The 26,934-nt window shown below is 47.5% G+C and overlaps 1 protein-coding gene across 9 annotated transcripts in view; it reads right to left on the bottom strand.

Moving 5' to 3' along the window:
- Positions 1-26,934, bottom strand: part of LOC140428486 (receptor-type tyrosine-protein phosphatase T-like) — a 1,877,905-nt gene that overhangs the window by 224,760 nt on the left and 1,626,211 nt on the right. For all 9 annotated transcript variants that reach the window (XM_072515007.1, XM_072515008.1, XM_072515005.1 and 6 more), the window contains one exon: positions 18,411-18,446. In XM_072515007.1, the coding sequence (XP_072371108.1) occupies positions 18,411-18,446 (36 nt within the window). The remainder of the gene's footprint in view (positions 1-18,410; positions 18,447-26,934) is intronic.

Consider the following 26,934-nt stretch of genomic DNA (forward strand, 5'->3'; position numbering starts at 1 on the left):
ATATGGTTCATATATACATTCTTTTATTCTCTAGGTGAAAGGTAGTACATAGCAATGTGGTGTCAATTTAATTGAATCAAAAATTCTCTCTACATATATATAAACTTTTTGCTACTAATGGGATGCCTTTATTTCACAACTCATTGGATCTGTGACAGGAACTTTGGTAAAGACTTTGATTAAAAACAATTAGACATTTCTCAGATCAAATCATTTTAAGCAATCCTATTACGATGATAATCATGCCCGAAGACGATATGGTTTGCAAATTATCAGTACGAGTAGTGATCCTCCATTAATTTTTACATTAATTATCAGAAGTATTAAGAATGAGCCTCAAAAGACACTGATCTTATTATTTTGGTGACTGGAAAAGTCAGGCTTAATTTGCAAGAGCAATTTCAATAGAGAGCTGAATGGGATTTACAGTATCTTTGCAAAACTGTTTTCAGACAGCACCAAGAACTAATTTAAACTTGTTAATAAACACTGTTGTGTATCAGGTTAGGTTTAAAATGTTTTCTTCTCGGATTTACTGTTTGCTATTTTGATGCATACAAACAATGTATCAGACACACCAGCCAAAATGTGAATGTGTTCTTGTTGATACTGTATCATGGCTCATTGCTCATGTATGAGATTATTGAAGCTATGGAGTTCTGCAACATTCTGATCATACTGTCTAAACACTCAGTGCAGCATTAACAGCAGAGTAAATAGTAAGGCATTCAAGATTGTGGCATTAAAATGAGAGCTCAGAAGGTAAATACATTTTCTGATGTAGTGTTCAGCCATATTTCCCTGTATTGTTACAGTTCCGAAGAGTTCCAAAGAATAGTCAAAACTTTGGGTGGGATTCCCCGATGCCGGAATCGGGAAAGGCGATTCGGCGGAGAACCGGTCATGACAAAATCGTGGCCGGTGCCGGGCACCCGCCAGAATGCCATGCTCTGGTGCCCGACAGCGGCGTCAATGCGTTCTATTCTGCAGGAAGAGTAAACGCTGTTTACCTATCATTAGCGGGCCTGACCCGGTATTCTCGGTGGCCTCCGCGATGCTCCGCCTCCGCCGGGAGGAATTACCGCCAGCATGTTTCACTTGTGGTTTAAAAAAATCGGGAAAAAGGCACTGTGGCTGGTGAGGGGGAGAGAGGACGCAGGGAATGCAGAGGCGTGATTCTGGGAAGCTGCATCTGCCAGCAGCAGGGCTGGCTGTGGTGGAAGGGGGCCACTGCCTGGTCTGGGAGCTGCAATGTTGGGGGGGGGGGGTGACAGTTGCTGAGCAGAGGTTGGGCCGTGGGGTTGGGGTAACCCACCACAGGACAGGGGTCTCCAAGCACAGACTGCCATTGTCGCGACCTGCGAGGCAGTCATATTTCTGCACATTCCACTTGCCGTCCTCCGTGGCCCGTTGTGGTGCGGAGTGACACCGGCAGTATGGATGCCCACCCCATCATCCCCACACCCCAGTCCCCACCCCTCCAACCTCTGCATCCCTTCCCCCACCCTCCACCCCACCACTCCTACCCCACCATACACCCCACAAACTCGTCCCCCCCCCCCCCCCCCCCCCCCCCAGAACTGGTCGCCACCTGCTTGCAGGGCAGCACGCGGCCCACACAAGGGCAACGGCCACAATAGCCCCTACAGGAGGGCATCAGACGGGGGCCGTGGAGCATACTGTTGGCATGGATGGTGCCAGCCAATACCAACGGTATGCCAGAGGCCCCCACGGTGCCGGGTACTGATGGGGTCAGGGGTGTGGAGGGCAGAGTGCCGGGGGAACAGCCAGGTGTGGGTGTGGGAATGGAGGGATGTAGAAGACATGTCGGGACAGGGTCTATAGTGCAGACCGGGGTCACCGCGTAGCCAGTTGGACCTGTTTGGGCTCGGGTGTATGCACCATGCTAACATGTCTGCCTTTCACCTCCTACAGAGCTAGCCACCAACAGGCCGAGGAGGAGGGGGGGATGTAAGCACCGCATCAGGACCCGTGTGTGCTGGCAGAGTCTGTCATTTGAGGACCAGCCGGACGGGCAAGCCATCGAAGACTCCAGCTGAGCAGCAACACAGTGCGACATATCTGCCCGATCATGGCCCACCTAGAAGTGCGGAGGTATGGGGGAGGACACCCGCTCCCGGTGGCCGTTGAGATGATGGTCGCCCTGAAAGTTTATACAACGGAGTCCTTCCAGACACCGAGCCGGGACCTGTCTGGAATCTCACAGACCTCACTGCACCGGTGGATCCACGCCATCACTGAGGTCCTTTATGCCCGGTCGGCACAATATATAAAACTGAATCAGGACAGAGCCCACCAGGATGTCCGGACAGCAGAGTTCGCCGCCATGGCCGAGATGCCCCGAGTCCAGGGGGTGATTGACGGGACGCCGGTCACCCTACGAGCGGCGGCCCATGATGGGCCGGTCTTCCCAAACCAAAAGGGGTTCTACTCAACACCTGGGCCGTGTGCAAGGTGCCTTCATCCCGGTACACACGACGGTTCCTGACCTCTTTGAGGCATCTCCGGGTGAGGGGTTGGCTCCATGGTCATGGCTGATGATGCTATCCGGATGCCACAGACCCACGCAGAGACCCACTACAAAGACTCCATGTCGTGACCAGGGGCTTGATCAAGTGGTGCTTCGGAATCCTGAAGGTGCAGTTCAGGTGACTGGACCATTCTGGTCCTCTAGTACAGCTCTAGGAGAGTCTCCAACATCGTGCTGGCCTGCTGTGTCCTCCACAACATCGCACAGTAGGTGGGCAATATGCTGGAGGAGGAGGATGATCGACAGGCCTTTTCCGACGAGGAAGATGAGGGAGAGGGAAAGTGATATACTTTCAATTCAACGAGAGAGCGAGTGAACATTAGGCTTTATTAATCAAGAACTTGCCTAGCCAGAGTCGGTGGTACAGATGAATGCCGCCCACAGGCGGACGGTCTATATATGGCCCCGGTTACAGTACAGTACCTGGAAGCAGCTCATATCACCACTTCCAGGTCATAGGTCATAGGTTACAGTATCATACATGCATTAGGTGAATACATTCACCACATTCACCCCCTGTTAAAAAATTCAAGTCCAGCGGGGGTGACGTGGGGTCATTACATATTCAGTCTATCTGGAGGCTGGATTGTTCTTTTCAACCTCCTCAGCTCTGGCGGTGCGGCAGGCACAGTTGTTGCAGGTGGTGACTCCAGGGGCGTTGTGTCTTGGGCTTGAACCTCAGTCCGGCATGTCGGAGACGGTTGGGGTGTGGGGGTAGGCAGGAGGGCGATGGGCGTCGGGGAGGGCCTCCTGCCAGCGGGGGATCAGGAGACGTCTAGACCTGAGGGCCAGAAGAACGGCCTTCCATACCGCCGCGTTCTCCCTCTCCACCTGCCCGTTTCCCTGCGGGTTATAGCTCGTAGTCCTGCTCGAGGCGATGCCTTTGCTGAGCAGGTACTGACGTAGCTCATCGCTCATGAACGATGTGGCCCAGTCGCTGTGGACGTAGGCAGGGAAACCGAACAGTGTGAAGATGCTGTGCAGTGCATTTATTACAGTGGAAGTCCCTTGGAAGTCAATGCTTAGGCGCTCAAAGGGCCGGGAGGCCTTTACCAGGCGGGCCTTGTCTGGCCGGTAGAAGTGCGGTTTGCATTCCGCGCAGACCTGGCAGTCCCTGGTCATGGCCTTGACCTCCTCGGTGGAGAAGGGCAGCTTGCGGGCCTTAATGAAGTGGGTAAGTCTGGTGACCCCCAGAAGGCAGAGGTCATTGTGGATAGCCCGAAGTTGGTCATCTTGCGCGCTGGCGCATGTGCCACAGGAAAGGGCATCTGGGGGCTCATTGAGTTTTCCAGGACGATACTTGATATCCTAATTGTAGGTGGAGAGTTCGATCCTCCACCTCAAGATTTTGTCATTTTTTTATTTTGCCCCGTTGTGCGTTGTCGAACATAAAGGCGACCGACCGCTGGTCGGTGACAAGGGTGAACCTCCTACCGACTAGGTAGTGCCTCCAGTGCCGCACGGCTGCCACTATGGCTTGTGCTTCCTTCTCGACCGAGGGGTGTCGAATTTCGGAAGCATGGAAGGTCCTAGAGAAGAATGTGACTGGCCTGCACGCCTGGTTGAGTGTGGCGGCCAATGCGACATCTGACGCATCGCTCTCTATCTGAAAGGGGATGGACTCGTCCACCGCGTGCATTGCGGCTTTGGTGATGTCGCCCTTGATGCGGCTGAAGGCCGAGTGGGCCTCAGCCGTCAGGGGAAAACTGGTGGTTTCAATAAGTGGGCGGGCTTTGTCCGCATAGTTGGGGACCCACTGGCATAGTATGAGAACAGCCCCGGGCATCGTTTTAGGGCCTTGAGGCTGTGAGGAGGGGGGAGTTCTGTGAGAGGGTGCATATGGTTGGGGTCGGGCCCTAGGACTCCGTTCTCCACGACGTAGCCGAAGATGGCTAGTCGGGTAGTACGGAAGATGCATTTTTCTTTGTTGTATGTGAGATTAAGGGATTGGGTGGCCTGGAGGAACCTCTGAAGGTTGGCGTCATGGTCCTGCTGATCATGGCCGCAGATGGTCACATTGTCCAAGTACGGGTATGTAGCCCGCAAACCGTACTGGTCCACCATTCGGTCCATCGTTCTCTGAAAGACGGAGACCCCGTTAGTGGCGCCGAAGGGGACTCTGAGTAAGTGGAAGAGTCGGCCGGCTGCTTCAAAGGCAGTGTAGTGGCGATATTCCGGGCGGCTCGGGATCTGGTGGTAGGCAGACATCAGATCGACCATTGAGAACACACGATACTGCGCGATCTGGTTGACCATCTCCGCTTTGCGGGGAGGGGGTGCGCATCCAGTTGCGTGAACCGGTTAATTGTCTGGTTGTAGTCCACAACCATCCGATTCGTTTCCCCGGTCCTGAAGACCACCACTTGCGCTCTCCAGGGGCTGTTGCTGGCCTTCACCCAACAGTCGCTGGACCTCCGACTTGATAAACGTCATGTCTAGCGAACTGTACCGTCTGCTCCTGGTGGCGATGGGCTTACAGTCAGGAGTGAGGTCCGCAAAGAGTGAAGGGGGGGAGACCTTGAGGGTCACGAGGTTGCACACTGTGAGGGGGGGGGCAAGGGTCCGCCGAACTGTAAAGTCAGGCTTCGGTGATTACATTGAAAGCCCAATCCAAGCAGTAAGGGGCGCAGAGGTGGGGGAGGACATAGAGCTTAAAACGAGCGTACTCTGCGCCCTGCATCGCGAGATTTGCGAAACAGTACCCCCGGATCTGAACTGAATGGGACCCGGAGGCAAGGGAGATTGTTTGTGAGGCGGGGTAGGTGTGGAGGGAGCAGCGCCTTACTGTGTCAGGGTGGACAAAACTCTCCGTGCTCCGGGAGTCGAAAAGACAGGGGGTCTCGTGACCGTTGACCCGGACGACCATCATGGAATTTTTCAGCTGTTTCGGATGCGACTGGTCGAGAGTGCACCCAGCTGCGGGTAGCCTGTGTGGTCGGTGGAATCGCAAGATGGCGGCCCCCATGAGTCGCACGTGTCAGGCTGGGGCGAAGATGGTGACCAAGATGGCCGCCCCCATCGGTCGCACGTGTTGGTCGGTGCCGGAGCCGGCGGCCAAGATGGTGGCCCCCATGAGTCGCACGTGTCAGTCGGTGTTGGGGCCGGCGACCAAGATGGTGGCCCCCACGAGTCGCACGATGCTGATGACACATCTGACGGGGGGGTTCTGGGCAGGCATGCAGCCACATTGCGGGGTCTGTGGGTCTGCGAGTCCATGGGTCGGGCCTGGTGCGTTTTCGATTTCTGAGCCTTCGGTCGGCCCAGACAGACTCTAGCGAAGTGCCCCTTCTTCCCACAGTCGCTGCATGTCGCTGTGCGGGCTGGGCAACGCTGCCAGGGGTGTTGGCCCTGGCCACAGAAGTAGCACTACCGTTCCCCGGGCTGGGCTGGCAGACGCGCGGCGCAGGCCTGCGACATAGTCGGGTCCGACGGGGGCCACGATGAGGGCGTCCACGAGGTGTTCGCCAGGCCCGCGGGGAATGCACTGAGGTTCTAGTAGGCCACCTCTAGTGAGGTAGCAAGCTTTACCATGTCCCACAGGTCGGATGTCCCGTTTTCCAGCAGACGCTGCCTGATGTAGTTCGAGCATACCCCTGCCACGTAGGTGTCCCGGATCTGTGAGTTCATGTGTTCCTCCGCCGTCACATCCTGGTAGCTGCAGTTCCTCGCGAGTAGAGTCAGGGTGTCTAGATACTCGTCCAGCGATTCTCCGCGCGTTGGCGGCGAGTAGTGAGGAGGTGTCTGGCGACACCTCATTTACAGGCTTCACAAAGTGTGTCTTGAGGGTTGCGACCGCCGCCTCATACATGGCCGCTTTCTCTATTGAGATTCGATGGATCACCCGAGCGTGGAGGATTCGCAACTTGAGGGTCTCCGTGGGAGGCGTTGTGGAGGAGTCGAGGTAGGCCTCGAAGCATCGAAGCCAATGTTCAAATATCTTCTTGGCTTCGGACAAGCGGGCGTCGAGTTCGAGCCTGTCTGGCTTTAGAGCGGCTTCCATAGTGCTGTCCATGATTAATACATTGAGCCCACCGGGGTTACAGTACAGTACCTGGAAGCAGCTCGTATTACCAGGTCATAGGTTACAGTATCATACATGCATTAGGTGAATACATTCACCACAGAAAGAATGGGCAGGACATGGGGTCCAGGCAGGCACAGGAGACTGCACAAAATGTGCGCCAGGACCGGGGCGCATGAGACATTCATATCGCCTATAGGTTCACCATGTAAGGGCCTGGCCAGGGACACAGGCAGCCCATCCCATCCCACGGCCGACCACCCCCTCCCATGAACACCCTCCGTGTGCCGTCCCCCGCCCCCGCCGCCCTTGAAATTCCCTCCGTGGTCCCTACCTGCCTCACTATGTGGTGTGGGCCCTGGGTTGGCAGTAACAGCAGGTTGGGTCCATGGGATGAGAGGGTGATGACAACCTGCTCTGCGATGAGCTCTGGTGCTCCGTACTGATTGACAATGTTTGACTCCTGCCCATGATAGCACTTTTCACCGTCCACCTGGGTGGTCCCTGGGCCCCCTTTGCCGGCCGGCCTCTGGGGCGACCAAGCTTGGATGGGCTCAGCTGCTGCTCGGGTGTCCCAGGTGGCGTGGTGTAGCCCTGTTCTGCGTGCTACCCATCAGATGTGCCAGGGACAGAGGTGTGGGGTGTGGGGTAGGTGGTGCACGAGGCACTGTAGTGCTCCAGTACCTCCGCTGTGGGAGTCACCAGCACGAGCCACATCACCTCCTCCTCCCTCGGGGTGCCCGATAGCCCCCGGGCTACTCCTTGGAATGGAGGTGTGAGCGGAGCTAACCCCTGAGGCTCCCCTGCCACCTGGCACTGCCAGTCCTGGAAGTCTGCTTTGTGCTCTGTGCCACCACCTTCTGTGTCTGTGCCACATTAGCCAGCGCCCGCTGTGAGTGAGCCATGCCGATGACATAACGATTTCCGTTATGACATCGGCAGGTCGGGGGTGGGGGGGGGTGGGGGTGACAATCGTGTCACGCTTTTATGTCAGTGTGAAACACGATTTGGGTCTCACGAGAGAGTTTCCGCTCCCATCGCCAAACCCGACCAGAGCAGAAAACCCGGCCACAATCTGAGATAATGCTGACCTTTTCTGAACACAAGTTCGCTTTCATACCTTGTGTTGTCAATGCCAATTCTTCTTCAATGTCAATGCCAATTCTTCTTTCTAGACCTTGTGCAAAAATCGCTCGTATTCTAATTTAAGTCACAAAGTAAGTTCAATAGCAAAATCAAGAATAGAAATATTCCTTATGAAAACCATTGTGATTCATAGTTTCACAGCTTGTATTTTTTAAGACAGACCTTAATTGAAAAGGGAAACCAAAAGGGAAACTGAGAAAGGAATCTGACCCTCCCAGATTGTCAGGAAACTAAGACAAAAGTCAAATTGGAAACTAAGACAAAAGTCAAATTGGAAACCAAAACTTGTGGGGAAACTGAAACTGATTGAAACCAAATAAATTTGACACCGAGCCATCAGCGTTCAGATGTGGATGCCAGAGGGGCAGTACAGGCAGGTTGAAGAAGGAGGAGACTGGATCCAGAATTTAGAATGGCTGCAGCTGGTTCTACTACTTGAAGGTAACATTGGTGGAGTTATGCCGTCCAGGCTGCCATGAGCAGAGTAGAGGGTGCTCTGCAAAGGTATGCCATTTTTGATGAAGACGGTGCCTGTGGAATTTGGGTTGGTTGTGCGCTGCTGACAGCTGGGGATCAGGCTGAGGCCTAGAAAAAGAGGATCTGAAATTCTTCATGAGGACTGCAGAGGATTTTGCGACTGGAATTGATGACACATTTGCTGAATGGATTCTGAGCCAATTTGTAAGATCTGCCATTTAATATATAATTTATAGGATATAATCAACCACAATTTTCTTGGTAATTCTGGGTTTTAGGCTATAGGTTGTTTGTCAAGATAGTATTTGTTCGACTCATATGAAGTAAAAATTCTCTTGTTAGAATCTTGTGGCTTAATTCTTCCAGTAAATAATTGGGAATTTGGATTTATTACTTTAAAAAAATAATAAGTTACTGCGCTGAATCAAGGCCTTAACACTGTGAACATTTTTTAAAATGACAATTAAGATAGAACTGCACGTAGATTAGAAAAATAACTTATTACAAGCTTCTTATTTTCGCGCTTAAATTTGATGTAAATCAAAGGATTAAGCTTTGGTGAATATTGCACAACAGTTCTGGTGCAAGATTGTAGACAGTGAGTTGTGTTGGGCGAAGGTCACATATACTTTGCGAATGCAATAGTCATGACGGTGGATGTGAGGGGGTGCTGGGGTGGGGGAGCAGCTTGATAGGTCAGCTGGCTAGAAATAACATACAGAATCATTGCATCATATAATGGTTACAGTACAGAAGGAGGCCATTTTTGTTTGTGTTGAGCCTCTGAAGAAGCAATTCACATAGTGTCACTCCCCTGCCTTTTCCTCTTGGCTGCAGAAATGTTTCTGTTACATTCCTCGTTATAGCCACTGTCATGGGAGTGTCCCTTTAAGAAATGTTTTGTCTTATCACATGGTGTCTGTGATGTCACTGTGTGGGTGGAGCTGGGCTGTGGCTCTGAGTTTTACTTTCGCTTTGCTTTGGGGCTGTTTTGTGGCTCTGAGTTATTTTGCTTTTGTTTTCACAATTTGGCTGCTGGATTCAGACAGAGGAGTCTTGTGCTGTCTCTCTCTCTCGGCATTTTAAGCTGTTTCCACATGACTTGATAACTTGAAAAGAAATAATTGTTTTCTGGAAGAAATTCAGACCTGCTGTTTTGGAAAGGACACAAGGGCATCTAAACCAGGTCTTGAGTGCTGTGTGCTGGACCACGCCTTTGAAAAGGGGTTTCTGGTTTATGGGATCTTGTTACTAAATTGGAACAGCTTAAAGGGGGAGTTTATTAAGGGTTACATACAGAGTTGTGTGGGGTATTTATGTTTGTAGTTGATAAAAATGCTTACTGTGTGTGTTTATAAAAATGGATTGGATTTGTTTATTGTCACGTGTACCGAGGTACAGTGAAAAGTATTTTTCTGTGAGCAGCTCAACAGATCATTAAAGTACATGGGAAGAAAAGGGAATAAAAGAAAATACACAATAGGGCAACACAAGGTACACAATGTAACTACATAAGCACTGGCATCGGATGAAGCATACAGGGTGTAATGATAATGAGGTCAGTCCATAAGAGGGTCATTTAGGAGTCTGGTGACAGTGGGGAAGAAGCTGTTTTTGAGTCTGTTCGTGCGTGTTCTCAGACTTCTGTATCTCCTGCACGATGAAAGAAGTTGGAAGAGTGAGTAAGCCAGGTGGGAGGGATCTTTGATTGTGTTGCCCGCTTTCTCCAGGCAGCGGGAAGTGTAGATGGAGTCAATGGATGGGAGGCAGGTTCCTGTGAAGGACTGGGCGGTGTTCACGACTCTCTGAAGTTTCTTGCGGTCCTGGGCCGAGCAGTTCCGTACCAGGCTGTGATGCAGCCTGATAGGATGCTTTCTATGGTGCATCTGTAAAAGTTGGTAAGAGTCAATGTGGACATGCCGAATTTCCTTAGTTTCCTGAGGAAGTATAGGCACTGTTGTGCTTTCTTGGTGGTAGCGTCGACGTGGGTGGACCAGGACAGATTTTTGGAGATGTGCACCCCTAGGAATTTGAAACTGCTAACCATCTCCACCTCGGCCCCGTTGATACTGACATGGGTGTGTACAGTACTTTGCTTCCTGAAGTCAATGACCAGCTCTTTAGTTTTGCTGGCATTGAGGGAGAGGTTGTTGCCGCTACACCACTCCACTAGGTTCTCTATCTCCATCCTGTATTCTGACTCGTCGTTATTCGAGATCCGGCCCACTATGGTCGTATCGTCAGCAAACTTGTAGATGGAGTTGGAACCAGGTTTTGCCACGCAGTCGTGTGTGTACAGGGAGTAGAGTAGGGGGCTAAGTACGCAGCCTTGTGGGCCCCGGTGCTGAGGACTATTGTGGAGGTGTTGTTGTTCATTCTTACTGATTGTAGTCTGTTGGTCAGAAAATCGAGGATCCAGTTGCAGAGTAGGGAGCCAAGTCCTAGGTTTTGGAGCTTTGATATGAGCTTGGCTGGGATTATGGTGTTGAAGGCGAAGCTGTAGTCAATAAATAGGAGTCTGATGTAGGAGTCCTTGTTTTCGAGATGCTCTAGGGATGAGTGTAGGGCCAGGGAAATGGCGTCTGATGTGGACCTGTTGCAATGATATGTGAATTGCAGTGGATCAAGGATTTCTGGGAGTGTTGCTAATTGTGTTTCCCTTAATTTGGCTCTGAAGATGGCGGCAATTATGGTCGCCTTCCTTAATTCTAATTACGTTTTGCTCTAGAGTCGCCAGGTATCTCTCGATACCGCCACAAGGTTCAAAACCGAATACTGATCAAAGACTCGATGCACCAGTCAGTAAGTTCAAACTCAATGCTCATTTATTTACACACACAGTCAAATATACTCATGCGTAAAATTACAAACTAAACTATCACTACTGCTAAAGCCGATACTTAGCTTTGGGCGCCCACTCAGTCAGAGGAACAATGGCCGTTGTTCGGTTCTGAGGCTGCTGGGGTCGAACTGGTATGGAATAACAGCTAAGAGCGTCTGTCTCATAGCGTGCATTGACCTTGGACTTACTTGTTCTGATGTTGCTGTTGGGCAGGTATCTCCTTGGTGAGAGCCGGAGCCAAGAGAGCGATTCTCTCTTAGGGGATCCTTCTTATACCCAAAAGGGGCTTTGCGCGCTTTTGGGCGTGCCTTGAACTTGGCCCCAATTAATTGGGCCATTTCCCAATCGTTCCTATCAATTCCCTCCAATAGAGGAGTGGGTGCCCTGATGGCTGGGCGTGTCCAAGGTGGCCGTTGGCCTGCTTTGTTCTGGTCTCCTCTGGCGCCGGGGTGTCTGCCTTGGTATCGTTTACTTAAATGTTACTCTTTTGTCCCCGGGGATGGCTCATTAGTATGGTAATGGCTTTGCAGTTTCAGTCTTGGCTGGGAGCTGCGGCTCCAATCAACAGACAAACCCTGCACCTGCTTGCTTTCTCAGTATTGTCCATTTTCCCTGCAATCTTTGCAAAGTGTCCATTTTGTAATCGGGAAGTGGCCATCCCAGATGGCTACAGGAGTATGGAGGTGATGCGCTTCAACCTCTCGAAGCACTTCATTACGACAGAAGTCAGGGCCACCGGACGGTAGTCATTGAGGCACGTTGTTAGCTAAATTCGTAGAATAAATTTTGTTTTGATTGAAAGAGCTTAAGGCCGCTGTTGAATAATACCGGAAAGGTAGGCTCCTCATAACCAAAATTAATAACATGTTGTAGGTCAGGTGAACTCCATGATATACTTTGGAGTTTTCTAAATCCTGGCCCATAACACCATAAAGAGAAATAATCAGAGGTGGCACAGTTTGGAGTTCGGATAACGTAATGCAAGCGGTTACTCAAACAGGGTACAAATACAAACTCCAGAAAAGCCTGATGATGTAATTGCGTAACAAGTGACATTACACCAGTCAACGGTGTTGCTGTGATACTCCTTCAGTATCCCCGGCATTTTTACTTAATCAAACACTTTAACACGGATCCAACACATTGCGCCATAACTAACATTGTTATGTTATAAATACATATGTACATTATAAGACAGTCTCTTGGGTGGACGTCTGTCTCAATTTAGCAGAACACGACATTCAGGAACTTGGCTCTTATTCAGGGTTGTTAGGAGTGTCTTCTTGTACACTGATCCATATTATATCTGGCAAAATCAACTCAAGAATGGTCGGCATGTGGTGCAGTGGTTAGCAGTGGGACTGCAGAGCTGAGGACCCGGGTTCAAATCCCAGACCTGGGTCACTGTCCGTGCGAAGTTGGCACATTCTCCTTATGACTGCGAGGGTTTCACCCCCACAACCCAAAGATGTGCTGGTTAGTTGGATTGGCCACGTTAAATTGTCCCTTAATTAGAAAAAATGAATTGGGTACTCTAAATTTGTAAATAAAAACTCTGATTCCTGTAATTAATTAAGTCATTCTGGTATGCATTCTCACAATTTTTCATCCAGTGTAAAGTTTGTTTGTTTCAAAGCGATGTGTGCAAAGGTTTCCATAGTAATTTAATAATCCTAGAAACAATCTTAACTGAGTTATGTTCTGTGGTTATGGAGCTTCCAGGATCTCCAATATCTTCTTCAGGTTCTTTGTGAAGGCCATCTTACGTCGTTGACACGTCCAAGATAGTGAATAGAAGATTTAAAAAGTGGTACTTATCTTTCTTGACCCTGAGATTATGTAGTTGCAGCCTTGCAAGAGTAGCTTCTAGGTTCTTTAAATGCTCTAAGTCATTTAAACCTGCAATCAAAATGTAATTCAGGTAGCATTACACACCCGATAGCCCACTCAAGATCTGAAACATAGACCACTGGAATAGCCGGTGCTGACATAATCCTCAACGGAAGCCTCTGATACCAAAACAGACCTTTATGGGTTACTATGGTCAGTAATGGTGGAGACTCAATAGCTATGTTTATTTGCAGATAGGCTTGGGAGAAATCAATTTAGCTAAATTTCTGGCTGCCATAGAGGACTACAAAAATATCTTTGATAAGTGGTAGAGGGTACTGATCAACACATAATATAGGGTTGACAGTCATTTTGAAACCTCCGCTATTTGTACCGAACCATCCTTCTTTAAGATGGAGATGATTGGGGTGCCTACTCGCTGGTGGTAACAGGCTCAATGACTCTTATTTTCAGTAACCTCTCCAGTTCTTCTCCCACTTTACATCGGATAGCATAGATTATGGTACGTGCTTTCAAACACTTTGGCACGTTGTCTGCCTTTATCATGAGTTTCACTTCGACCCCATCGCCTCCAAGTGACTCCTCGAATACCTTTGCATACTTTCTCGGAAGTGGTTGAAGATCATTTGTAGAATCAATAAATTGGTTTTGTTGGTGATCTGGACACCGAAAAACTTGAAGCTCTCGATCCTTTCTACTTCGTTCCCATTAATGTAGACAGGGGCATATTCTCCACTACGCTTCCTGAAGTCGATGACAATCTCCTTCGTTTTGTTAACATTGAGGGAGAGATTATTGTCATTGCACCAGTTCACCAGATTCTCTATCTCATTCCTGTACTGTCTCGTCATTGTTTGAGATCCGACCCACTATGGTGGTGTCATCAGCAAATTTGAAAATCGAGTTGGAGGGGAATTTGGCCACACAGTCATAGGTGTATAAGGAGTATAGTCGCGGGCTGAGGACACAGCCTTGTGGAGAACCGGTGTTGAGGATGACCATGGAGGAGTTGTTGTTGCTATCCTTACTGATTGTGGTCTGTTGTAGGAAGTTCAGGATCCAGTCGCAGAGGGAGGAACCGAGGCCCAGGCCACAGAATTTGGAGATGAGTTTCATAGGAATAATGGTGTTGAAGGCTGAGCTGCAGTCAATAAATACTTCACCACTTCACCAGCTGTCTAGATCCCTGTGACCTTGCATAAATAACGCCCAATGGAAGATCATATTCTCCTGCTCCATCAAAATATTTTCAAATATTCACATGTAATTTGAAGTCTGAGAAGGATTTAAAAATCTGAGGATGCCTTATTATAAAACAAGTTCTGCATTACAGACACATTTAAAAAGTAGCCTTACATAAACGTACACCAGGTCACCTGTGCCTTAGAGATAACAAAAATGAAAAATTGTGATTACTGGATATCTGAAATAAAACAGAAATGTCTGTCTTTATTGCAGTGCCTTAAAGCAGTTTGCATAATATAGTTGCTGCATTGTGCTGCGATGGGAGTTTTGTGAATAAGTAGTCAAAGAACATTACTACTGATGTTGAATCCTGTATTGTTCAGTCATTGCAATTTAGATGCAGTAAAAGCTTTAGCAGGAACTGTTGCTATGCCACAGAGGTTAGTAATGTGTCAAGTGTTGGCCCACAAACTCCGCCACCAGTTTCAGTGTTAGCTGTCTACAGATCTGGAGCTAGAGGCAATAGCATCGTGGCGAGATTGCAATTCTATTATTTGTGGCGTTGGCTGCTGTCAAACTCCTAAGTCCTTCTGACACATAGCTGAAATGGGAGTCACACAATGATCTCTTCTTAAGAAAGATGCATTTTCCCTCTGGGGCAAGAACTGTGCTTAATGGCAGCCAGCACAGCAGACATTGCTTTGTTAAGGCGGCAGATGTGCTCTTATTAGAAATTTAGACACTCAAGAGGGCGGAACAATACATATATGTCAACTAATTGTTACCATTTTAACCTTTCCAATGGTTCGTTAAGTGATTTGGAGTAATTAAAAGTATTCTTGTCGTGGTTATCACATCAGCAATAAAAAGCATCATTCAGTTGACTGCAAACTGAATTAAATTATTACTATGTATTATTCAAAGGTCTATTTCCCAACATAAAATTTTCTGAATGCTTCTCCTTTGTAATTCAGAAATAAGCTTTTGGTTACCTGTTTTCAATGCTAAGCATATCACTACTGTGACCAACAGTGCAAAGAGCATTTGATTACTGCTAATGATAGGAGACATAATAACATAGTATGGCAAAATTCACATTATAAAGAGTTCTAACACATGTTTCTTCAGGCAGCACCATCTAATACCTGACAGGAAGGTTCACAAGGTACAGTCATACTCTCCCCCCTAGTCTGAGCAGAACAATTGAGTGAGGCTCAAAGAGAAGACATATCAAAGTATTTTACATACATTGACAGGGCTCTAACTGATTATACTTAAAAGCTTTGTGCACAACTATAGCATAATTATTTTTGTTGAAAAAAATAGGGGTGAAGTCGGTTGCTGGCTGGCAAAAACAGGCACGGGGATCGTGATTTGCAATGCTTGTTCAACATAATACAAAGCAGTACACTGACTTCATGCTGCCAGATCATATGAATGATTGCTGCATGCAGCCTGTGCTAACTTACTGGCACTAATTAATGCTAGCCTGCACCTCTTATACGGGGAGGTTATTGTGGCTGGAAGCAGTCCCTGGCAGTTGTGCAGGAAGTGAAGCTGGGCTGGGAGACAATGAAGAATGGCAGAACATGGGACAGAGCGAGCTCCAATGTTTTCTGACACTGGTTGCAATGCAGGCTTGATGGATTAGGTGCAAAATGGATGAGATCCAATATCCACAAGGAGCCAGGAGGCCTTCCGAACACATGTTCAAAAGGCAATGGAAACAGCTATAGCTATGCATATTAATGCCAGGAGTCAAGCCCCAACGACCTGGATGCAATGTTGCAAGAAATTTATGAAATTCGCATGAGTGTTCAGTCATGCCTTTTAGAAAACTATTGAATGTCAGTCGACATTTTTGTTTAAATTTCTCAAGTGCCTTTACTGCACCACCAATCTCCCAATTCATCATGGGCTGGAACTGTGTGTTCATTGTTGTCGCGACAGCCATCTATTTTTTGGATAATCCCTCAGCCTTTTTTCTCTCTCTTTCGCACTAATTTTGGTTGATCTTTCTCAGTCCAATTCAGCACTTATTTTCTTTATAATGTTTGGGTTTCACTCACAAACATCAGTTGCCACAAAGTCATTCATGTCTTGTGGTTCCCAGAAGTTCAAACTAAGTAAGTATGAATCCGCCCAATGTCTTGCTCAATTGTTGTTAAAAAAAAATCCACATAGTTTGTTACAAGAAACAAAAGAAACATTTATTCTTCTGTCACTAATTCAGAAGTATGGGTGGCACGGTAGCACAGTAGTTAGAACTGCTGCCTCACCAGCAGTGAGGCAGAGGAAGCACTGCAGTCTCACTGCGCCGAGGTTCCAGGTTCGATCCCAGCTCTGGGACACTGTCCATGTGGAGTTTGCACATTCTCCCCGTGTTTGCGTGGGTTTCACCCCCACAACTCAAAGATGTGGAGGGTAGGTAGATTGGCTATGCTAAATTGCCCCTTAATTGGAAAAAATGAATTTGGTACTCTAAATTAATAAAAAATGAGAATTGCTGTCTCACAGCGACAGGGACGTAGGTTGAATTATGGCCTCGGGTAACTGTCCATGTGGAGTTTGCACTTTCTCCCCATGTCTGCGTGGGTTTCCTCCGGGTGCTCCGGTTTCCTCCCACAATCCAAAGATGCGCAGGTTAGATGGATTGGCCGTGCTAAATTGCCCCTTAAGTGTCCAAAAATTCTAGGTGGGGTACTGGGTTACGGGCATAGGGTCAGGGTGTGGGCTTATGTAAGGTACTGTTTCCAAGGGTGGTGTAGACATGATGGGCCGAATGGCCTCCTTCTGCACTGTAGAGATTCTATGATTCTATTCATAGAATCATAAAACAATTCTAAGTATGACTGCCATTTTTTTCTGATGCTTATCTACTGTTGTTCATGGGAAATGAATGAGAAAGATACACTGATTATGATGAAATTAGTTCCTGGTTTATTTTGTGACTATGTAAAAGAAAAATGGTAAACATGCAATGAACAGGGATTTAGAATAGAAAATGTAAAGGGTTTCTGTTTGCCACATGAAGGAAAACAATTTTATTTAAGGCATTGGGGATTATTTTGGCCAAAGTGTGAAACATGTGCTATTATTATTATGAATGGTACAGTGTCAAAATGACTAGCCTTTTTGAAACCCTAGATTTAGCATATAAATTTGCTCCTAATTGCTGATTATGATGATTTGAATGTGCCCCTCATCTTGTCCAGACCAAGGGGAACCCCCAGAAAGATGCTCATGATCTGCCCTCTCTTACCTCTGGTGATTCCTATAAGGTGTTCAATGAGGGAGAATAGGACAGTACCTAATCGTTTTAGGCTAAGTGCTTTGGAATAAATGTTGACTGAACATTGATGAGGCCTTGACAAAATGTCCTCGAAAATCTCCCAATGGTGTTTTCAGCCCCATCAACAACAAGTATGAAATGATAAGCAGCTCTTTCAGTAACATTTGAATTGACATCAATGTTGTGTTTACTCCTGAATCGCTCTTGGGCGAGTGGGTTAGTCAAAGCATTAGCCACCAAAATACTATGTGGCCTCTTTAATAAGCATCAGTTGGCACTTGACGTGGCAATCAGCTGTTTAACAAGATTTGTGTGGCTTTTCTTAGTGATAGCTTCAAACTCCTTTATCCAGATAATCTCTTGTATTAAACACGGGCTAAACCAGAATTACAACTGAAGACCCATCCTGCCCACCTCTTTATACCACTGAATTATTTGGCAATAAGTACTCTAGGAGTACACCGCATGCCGTTGGGACGCCCTCAGGACGTTACCTGAGGCCCCCCCCCCCCCCCCCCCCCCCCCGATGCTCTGTCCCTAATGTGCCGAGTTTCCGACCTCGTCGGTCGTGTGTGGTATTTTCTTTCAGGAACCCGGCGTGGCGGCTGCGGACTACATCCAACGGCCACAGTTGGTGGGGGGGGGGGAAGCTGATCTGCGGGCAGGGCGGGGCTTTGGCAGCACTGGGGGAACTGGTGGGGGGTCGTTGGGGGGTGGCAAGCCTGACCAAAGGTGGACACTATTTGGCAGGCCGTGTCCGCGCGCGGCCGACACCATATTACACGGCCAACGACCCGACAATTCTCCGGTCGGGGACTGTAGGCTCTGTGCCTGCTAGCCCCCCACCAGACGGAGGATTGGTGGCCGTTTTGCATAATTGTTTTGTCTGTAAATCGCCACCGTTCCCACGCCGGCGTCAGCACTTAGTCTTCAAATTGGAGAATCCAGCCTTTTGTCTTTGAAATATGCTGCATAGATTTGGGTGCAAATAGAACCAATTGGTAATTATGATTCACCGGCATTAAATAATTAGACAGTGTCTCACCTATTACTGTATTGGATGCTCCTTGGTCTGTTGATGCTGTATTCACCAGTCCATCGAAATGTGAGATGAAATTAGTTATGGAAAACGGCCAACAGGCAGAAAGAGAGAGAAAGACTTTTTACTGTACAATTCGACATTACATTATAATCCTGCAATAGTAATTTCAGTAAAACAATAAGAAATATGCTCCCTTCCGTTAACATAAATTTAAAATGAGAAATAAATTATTTATATATTTCCTATTTGAGAGAATATTCAAACTGCATTTCATTCGGAGTGAAGACTGATAACATGAAGCAAACATGTAGACACACTGGGGCTGATTTTATTGTGACCAAATTGGCATCAACGCACCATGGAACATCCAAAATGGTCGGATTGTCGCCCCGTTAATGTCATGCACCATTTGCCACCATTTTAAGCTGCCTACTGCTGATCACCTGAAGGGTTGACCTGTTTAGGCAGTCTTTTGTTATGCTCTTGTCGTGGCATAAGCTGCTTCCTTGATGTGCACTCTGATAAAGGAAGGTTCAGACTTGGAGATAGTTTCAAAACGTTTATTGAACTATTAACAATTCTCCTACTTGGATTCGACGCTACTGTTAATTCTGCTATAGCTACTCTGACTGACTAACCAGTCTGCTACAATCCACATGGTGGGAGTGATGTGTTTCAATCAACCCTGTGTCTGTGCTCACTGAGAGTCTCCACTGGAAAGAGACTGAGCATGTGTGATGTGTCCTTTTATATGGGTTGGTGTAATGCCCTCCTGTGGTAGTGTCACCTCGATGTGTATCGTGAATGCCCATTAGTCGTGTCCTATCTTACTGCCCTAATGGTTGACTGTGTGTCATGTCTCTGGTGTTCCCTCTAGTGTCTAGCTAGGTGTAGTGCATGTACATTAACCCTTTGTGTACTTACAGTGATGTATATCACCACATCCCCCTTTTTTGAGTTACACATTTTCTGTACAGCGTTAAAGAAAATTGAACAAACTAGGTAGATGAGTGAAACTCTGTTCAAGTTATGATAACAGTGATCATTAAACAATAAGTCCAAATCATTTGCATGAGTCCAAAGTTCATTAATTATTATGGTCGAGTGGCTTTCTTGTTTGGTTGGTGAGTTGGTGATGTTGATGGTGGCATTGCTTTGTAAACGCCATCAGTGTCTCTGTGCGTAAGGAACCAAGAAGTGGTCAAGTCACGTCATTGTCGGATTTGGACTCTTTTTTTTCTTTCGATACTTGTGGTGGTAATTCTTGATGGCATCTGTCCTGAAAGCCAGGTTGCCTGTTGGTGGTGCAGCAAACGTGAATTGGTAAGATGCATCGTCCTGCCATTCTATGTCATTGTACTGAGCTGAGCAGTAACAGTGTCCCGCATTTGCAGAGTTGTACCATGTCGTACTAGTCGTAGTTCCATTGGTGTTGTTTTTATCGTGCTTGTTGTCGACGTTGTTGCCTTTGGTACGCCTCTTGCTACTGTCTTTGATGTTGATGTTGTTGTGGTTGGTTTTGTTGCCGTGTTTGCTGCGCTCAAGGACCACACTCTGTGGATAATACGAGTCCTTCACACAGTGTTGGTATGCTTGTGGCGTCTGCTGTCTCCTTGAGCGTGCCGTCACTGAGTTTGCGCCGCACCCCGTCTGGAGTCATGTCCGGCTTGCTTGAATCAGCTTTGGCTTGTCGATGCTCCCCATCTGGAGTCTGGTCTGTTTCACCTGAGTCAGTTTTGGTTTGTCGATGCTCCCCGTCTGGAGCCCTTTCTGGTTCACCTGAATCAGCTTTGGTTTCTTGATGCTCCCTGTCCGGAGTCATTGCAGGTTCACTTGAGTCAGCTGAGATTTCTTGATGCTCCCCGTCCGGAGTCATTTCAGGTTCACTTGCACCTTCTGGGGTTTCTTGATGCTCCCCGTCTGGAGTCAAAACATTCAGGAATGTATTTGCTTGTGGAGAGGCTCGAGCGAATGAGGGTTGAAGTAACGTGGTGTCACCGGAGTCACCAGTTGTCTCACTGTGATTGTCGAGTGCCTCTGTACACATTAGCTGAGGTCTGTCACGTTGCACATCTGGTATGGGAAGTGGGATGCCGTCGTCACTTGTCTCACATACAGTGGGTAGAGCCTCAGTGTCTTCTTGTCGTTCACTTGAGCTGGGTAGACCATCAGAGTCTTCTTCTGGTGGCTCAAATAATCTGGGTGGACTATCATAGTCTGCTTGCTGTACACTTGAGCGTGGTAGACTGTCAGAGTCTTCTTCTTGTTCATTGGAGCGTGGTAGACTGTCATAGTCTGCTTGCTGTACACTTGCGCGTGGCAGACTGTCATAGTCTTTCTGTTCTTCACTTGAGAGTGGCAGACTTGCATTGTCTGCTGCTGGTTGCTCAGAGGAGGTTGTTAGACCCTCATGGTCTTGTTCATGCAAGGACTGTGCTTTGGAGTTGGAGTCCTGCATTGCTTCTATCGTGGAGGCTGTCCCGAGCTCACTGTGGAGGCTTGTGTCACTCCCTCTGTGGAGTCTTGCATGATTCCTTGTGTGGAATTGTGCATTGGTCTCTCTGTGGAGACTGTCATCACTTCTTGTTCATGCAAGGACTGCGCTCTGGAGTCTTGCGTTGCTTCAATCGTGGAGTCTGTCCTCGAGCTCGCTGTGGAGTCTTTCATCGCTTTCTGTGTGGAGGCTGGGACCCTTCGCGGTGCGTGGACCACTCTCTGTGTGGCAGCAGGCTGCTCTCTGTGGGCTTGTACCGCTCTCTGTCTCTTGGTGTCAGGCCGCAGCATAATCCTGCACTCACGAGTCGGGATGTCATATCTGCTGGGCTGAAGATCCTCAAATCTGAAAAATTCGTCATCCGTGTCGTCAAGTTGCAACACGTCTAGTTGCGGTTCGGATTTGGTACTGGGGTAGCCACCTCCCAAGGTGAGAGGTTCGTCTGAGTCGTTGTCTTCCAAGACCATATCATCATGTTTTGTGTCGGAGCTGGCATTGGGCTCGCGATGTCCAAAGAAGAATTCAAGGTCGGTGTCATAGTCTTCAAGGATTGTATCATCTCTTTGGGTGGTGCTAACTGCTTGTTGCAGTGTTCTGCGGAGGTTACTTTCAGCTACTGGTCGAATTTCATGCATTGTGCTGTCGTTCCAGGTGAAAGAATCTGGTTTTGAGGTGTAGAAATTTTTTTTGTGTGTGTTTTGGGACATTTCCTCTTTAAGTGGGCGTGGTCCGGGGGCCTCTGACATCATGAAGCGTGTGACGTAGGTCGTAAGAAGCGATTGCGCATGCGCAGATCGCTGTTCCTTTACTTGGGGCCTTGTTCTCAATTGCACATGGGCGAGAAGCCGCGCATGCGCAAACGGACCTTCCCGTTCTGTGCGCTCTTCGCGCAACTGCGCATGTGCAGTACCTTTTCCAAGATGGCTCCAATTCAAAACTGCCGTTCATTGCTGCAAGCCTACCTCGCGCCTCTTTTACCTTTTCTTCTTGTATGTTCCTCGCCGAATTCTTGGAATTTGTCCAGGACTGCCTGGAAATCGCTCTTGTTTTGCCCCTTTGAGTATTTGAAGGTCTGGAAGATTTCAGCTGCTTCTGGACCCGCAATGGTAAGTAGAAGCTTCATTTTCTCTGCATCCGCCACGCCATCTAAGTCGGACGCGACCAGGTAGATCTCGAATCTCTGCCTGAACCAATGCCAGTTTTCACTGAGATTGCCTTGGTACAGGAGCTGCTGTGGAATCGGAATCCCAAACATCATCTTGCCTGGCTTTTGTTGCTGGCTGTCACTGTTCGCTGAGTTGAAACTATATGGATTTAACAGTCCACTTCTGGAACCATGTTTTGTTATGCCCTTGTCGTGGCATAAGCTGCTTCCTTGATTTGCACTCTGACAAAGGAAGGTTCAGACTTGGAGATACCTTCAACACATTTATTGAACTATTAACAATTCTCCTACTTGGATTCGACGCTACTGTTAATCCTGCTATAGCTACTCAGACTGACTAACCAGTCTGCTACAATCCACGTGGTGGGAGTGATGTTCAATCAACCCTGTGTCTGTGCTCACTGGGAGTCTCCACTTGAAAGAGACTGAGCATGTGTGATGTGTCCTTTTATATGGGATGGTGTAATGCCCTCCTGTGGTAGTGTCACCTCTATGTGTATCGTGAATGCCCATTGGTCGTGTCCTATCTTACTGATCTGTTGGTTGACTGCCTGTGTGTCATGTCTCTGGTGTTCCCTCTCGTCTCTAGCTAGGTGTAGTGTATGTACATTAACCCTTTGTGTACTTACAGTGATGTATATCACCACAGGCAGTATACATTTTTAAGGTGCAAACTGGCGTCTTATAATGTTCATCAGACTCCAATTTTTTTTAATGACAGAATTGATTGCAGTATGTGTTGTGCACCCTTCGGCCCAGTTCAACTAACTGTATGGGAGAAAATTTCCATAACTGTCAACTCTTATATAAATGTTGTCTTTATAAAACTAAAATGAACTTGAGCACTCTGGTGGACCTCACAGAAATAATCCCTGCTCTTGCCACTCTCAGCTCCTCCCACCGTCACTATAATGAACATCCACCTCCCCATGCCCACCTTCCAATTCCTCTGCCCCTTACCCAGACATACCTGCTGGTGGAGGGTTCAGCTATTTGACACCTTGAATTTAATGGTTCTATTTAAATGAAGGCCAGACCTTGAAATAGACCAGCTTTCTGGTTCACTGCAAGCCTGCTGCAAGTTATCCCTGATATTAGCGGATACTCCTTTTTCTGTAGTTTTACTATTAATTCTCCACTAAAATAGGGGAAGTACGTGTGTCATGTGACACAGTAAATGTCCATCTACAAATGTCATCTGTTCTTTTAAGGCTTCCATTTCTTCAGTATCTAATTTCATCTTTGGTGTCCATGAATCAGAGACAACCTTGTGTAAATGCATAAACCTGCTTTATGTGATCGATATTTAAAACCAAGTAAAATCTTGATTAACAGCAAAGACTTCACACAAAATTAAATGCAACACATTGGTCTGAGGCCTTTTGGAATGGTGTCACAAGAGTAGGCAATCTGATGTACCTATTGTGGCAGTGCCCTCGAGTGGCGCATATTTAGTCAGAAGTATTTACACTTCAGAGCCACATGTTCGCAGCCCCAAGTTGTTTTGCGGGCCAAATTCTAAAAGTGCATTCTAAAATCACCATGTTTTTATCCTGCTTACTTCTTGAAGCTGTCATAGAAAAATCATGCAATAATACCATTAAGTAAGTTTGTAGATGTTTAGTCCTTCATTAAAGCTCATGGCCAAGTTCTGATGACTAACAATGAAATCATATTCTTCCGTGCCTCTTTAAATATTTGATATTTATTTTAATTCAGGACTTATTTGTCATGGAAAGTCTTATTTTGGCATTTCAATATGAAGAAAATTGAAATATTAAACCTTGTGCTATTGCTCCTTAGTTCATTTACTGTTTCAGTGTTTAAACACGAAAATAACACAAACAATTAACAAAGCATATTGGCGTAGGAATTTCAGATGTTGGTTTTAGCGGATGAATGCATTCAATGGGCATTCTTCCCCGTTATTTCAATAGAATTCTAAACTTGCTTAAAAGCAAGCAGATTAACATAGCAATAGTGATGTTGTGGAAATGCATCAAACATCATCATTTAAATATCAGCAATAACAATTTGTTGGCTTTATTTCAGAAAAGAGATGTAAACTGTACTCTGTCTGCATGAGAAATGATGGGACTTGTGAACAAAGCATGTGTAAGGTGATTGACAAACATAAATATATTCGGATCAGGGATCTATCCAATTAAAGCCACTGAAAAAATAGGCATGGGGCATCATTTAAAAAAAATGTAGAGTACCCAGTTCATTTTTTCCAATTAAGGGGCAATTTAGCATGGCCAATCCACCTACCCTGCACATCTTTGGGTTGTGGGAGAACAAACACAGGGAGAATGTGCAAACTCCACACGGACAGTGACCCAGAGCCGGAATTGAACCTGGGACCTCGGCGCCTTGAGGCAGCAATGCTAACCACTGCGCCACCGTGCCGCCCGGGCATGGGGCATCATTGTGTATATAAAAAATATGGATCTCTTCAACGGAATCTGATTTTATGATTCGTATTGTGCCTGGATTGGATATCTATTGACACGAAAACATTTGCAATATAATAATTTCCCTGTGATCATTTTAAAAATAAATTCTAGGATCTGCCGATATATGCTGGGGATTATGATTCCATGGTTGACAGTAACTATTTCCCTCTTCCTTCTGCTTCCATACCTAACTGGGCATTTATGACATTGTAGAACTAGAATGAACAGGAGCACTCCTCTGGACCTCACAGAAATAATGCCTGTATTGTGTATCTGGGAATAGATTCTTGCTGGTTCTGAGTTATGTGATGTGCAGTGACCTCAGCAGAGTGTTTGCGTGGGCTTTGAGCAGATCTCCATCTTGGTTGTATGAGCAACACCCTAAATAAACCTCTCATCGTGTTTTACAAGAATCCAGAGTGTAGCACCTCCGTATCTTTTCTCTTTGCGGCAACAAAGAAATATAACAAGAGGGAAAACTGCCGATGAGGATTGAGGCAGATAACTCACGGGAAAGAAGATTTTCGTCGACTAATTGTGGGGTGGCATCGGAATGCCAATGGAAGATTCGTGCGACTGAACTCTCGCACCCACGCAGACATCAGGCAAAGCACTGTCGCCAATATGAATGTTTAACAAAGGTTTTTGACAGCAACTGTGAGTAAGGAAACTGACAGTCGGGACAATTTGCTTGCTTTGGAGTGAGTGGGGTCTGGGCTGCAGGGACCGTGCACGTGTTGTGAAGCTTCATGGGCTGTGGGGAATGGTGATTTTGAAGTTTGCCGACTCTGCACAGGGCAATACTCAGGAGAAAAGGTAAAATGCTGAGGCATAAAAGGGAAACATTTCCTAGTTGCTTTTTCAAACGGATTGTTTGTGCCAGACTTTCCAACACAGTGGGAAGGGATGGTGGGGGGTGGGGAGGAGTGGGGGAGGGGGGGCGGGGGGTGGTGGGAGTGTAGATCCTACGAGCTGTGATCCAAAACTGGTGGGAAAACAGGTGCTAAGGACACATTTGATGAGGATTATGAAACATGGAATTCATATGAAAAAAAATTCCAATTGTTTTTACTAACTAATCAGACAGTGGAGGATCTAAAGCTCATATCATTTCTCAGCTCAGCTGGACACCAAACGTTTATACTTCCACAGAACTATGTTCACCCAGCAAAACCAGGAGATAAGTCCGACAGTAAATTAATGACAATCTTATTGGGGCATTTCTATTATTGATTGCAGAAAGGTTTCAATTTCACCATGGTAATCAGGAAGGAAGTGAAACGATTTTACATTTTGTAGAGTCTTTAAGGAGACTAGCTAGAGCACACTGGGCTAAATCGCTGGCTTTTAAAGCAGACCAAGGCAGGCCAGCAGCATGGTTCAATTCCCGTACCAGCCTCCCCGAACAGGTGCCGGAATGTGGCGACTAGGGGCTTTTCACAGTAACTTCATTGAAGCCTACTTGTGACAATAAGCGATTTTCATTTTCATTTCATTCATAGATATTGTGAATTTTGTACAACACTTGATGATACTCTTTGAGACAGGCTGGTTTGTGGATTGCACAGTGAAGCTATTCAGAGGAAGCTTACTGGAAATGATTTATCTTTAAAAGTCACTGTGGAAGTTGCCACATCTACGGAGCTTGCAACAAGAGAAGATTCCCAGATAGGGGCTGAAGTGAAGATCCACAAAATGTATACATCAAAGAACAGGGTGCAAAGATGCAATGATGTCACCATTGTACACAGCTCAAGTACTCAGCGGGGGAATTTTGGAGTAAGTAGCATACCTGCAAGAACAGTGGCAAGAAGGACCATATTGCCGAGGCGTGTTGGGTTCAGAAAACATCTACAGCAAGGAAGTGTAAGAAGGGCAATACAAGTAAATAATCTAGTCATGTCTACAAATTAGTGGCTGAAACTCATGGGGCGGGATTCTCTGACCCCCCCCCCCCCGCAGGATCGGAGAATCGCCAGAGGGCAGCGTGAATCCCGCCCCGCCGCTCCGACGCCGGCTGCCGAATTCTCCGGCGCTGGTTTTTTGGCGGAGGCGGGGATCACGTTGCACTGGTCGGGGCCATTAGCAGTGGCCCCCCCGGCGATTCTCCAGACCCCGATGGGCCGAGCGGCCGCCCGTTTTCGGCCGGTCCCGCCAGCGTGGATTAGACATGGTCCATACCGGTGGGACCTGGCTCTGCGGGCGGCTTGCGGAGTCCTCGTGGGGGGCGGTGGGGGGGCTCCGGCCCTGGGGAGGGCCCACCGATCTGCGGGCGGGCCTGTGCTGTGGGGGCGCTCTTTACCTCCGCGCCGACCTCTGTAAAGCTCCACCATGGCCGGTGCGGAGAAGAAACCCCCTGCACATACGCAGGGATCATGCCAGCGGTTCTGCGCATGCACCAGAACACGCTGG

This window comes from Scyliorhinus torazame, chromosome 8 (genome assembly GCF_047496885.1).
Source record: "Scyliorhinus torazame isolate Kashiwa2021f chromosome 8, sScyTor2.1, whole genome shotgun sequence".
Taxonomy (NCBI): domain Eukaryota; kingdom Metazoa; phylum Chordata; class Chondrichthyes; order Carcharhiniformes; family Scyliorhinidae; genus Scyliorhinus; species Scyliorhinus torazame.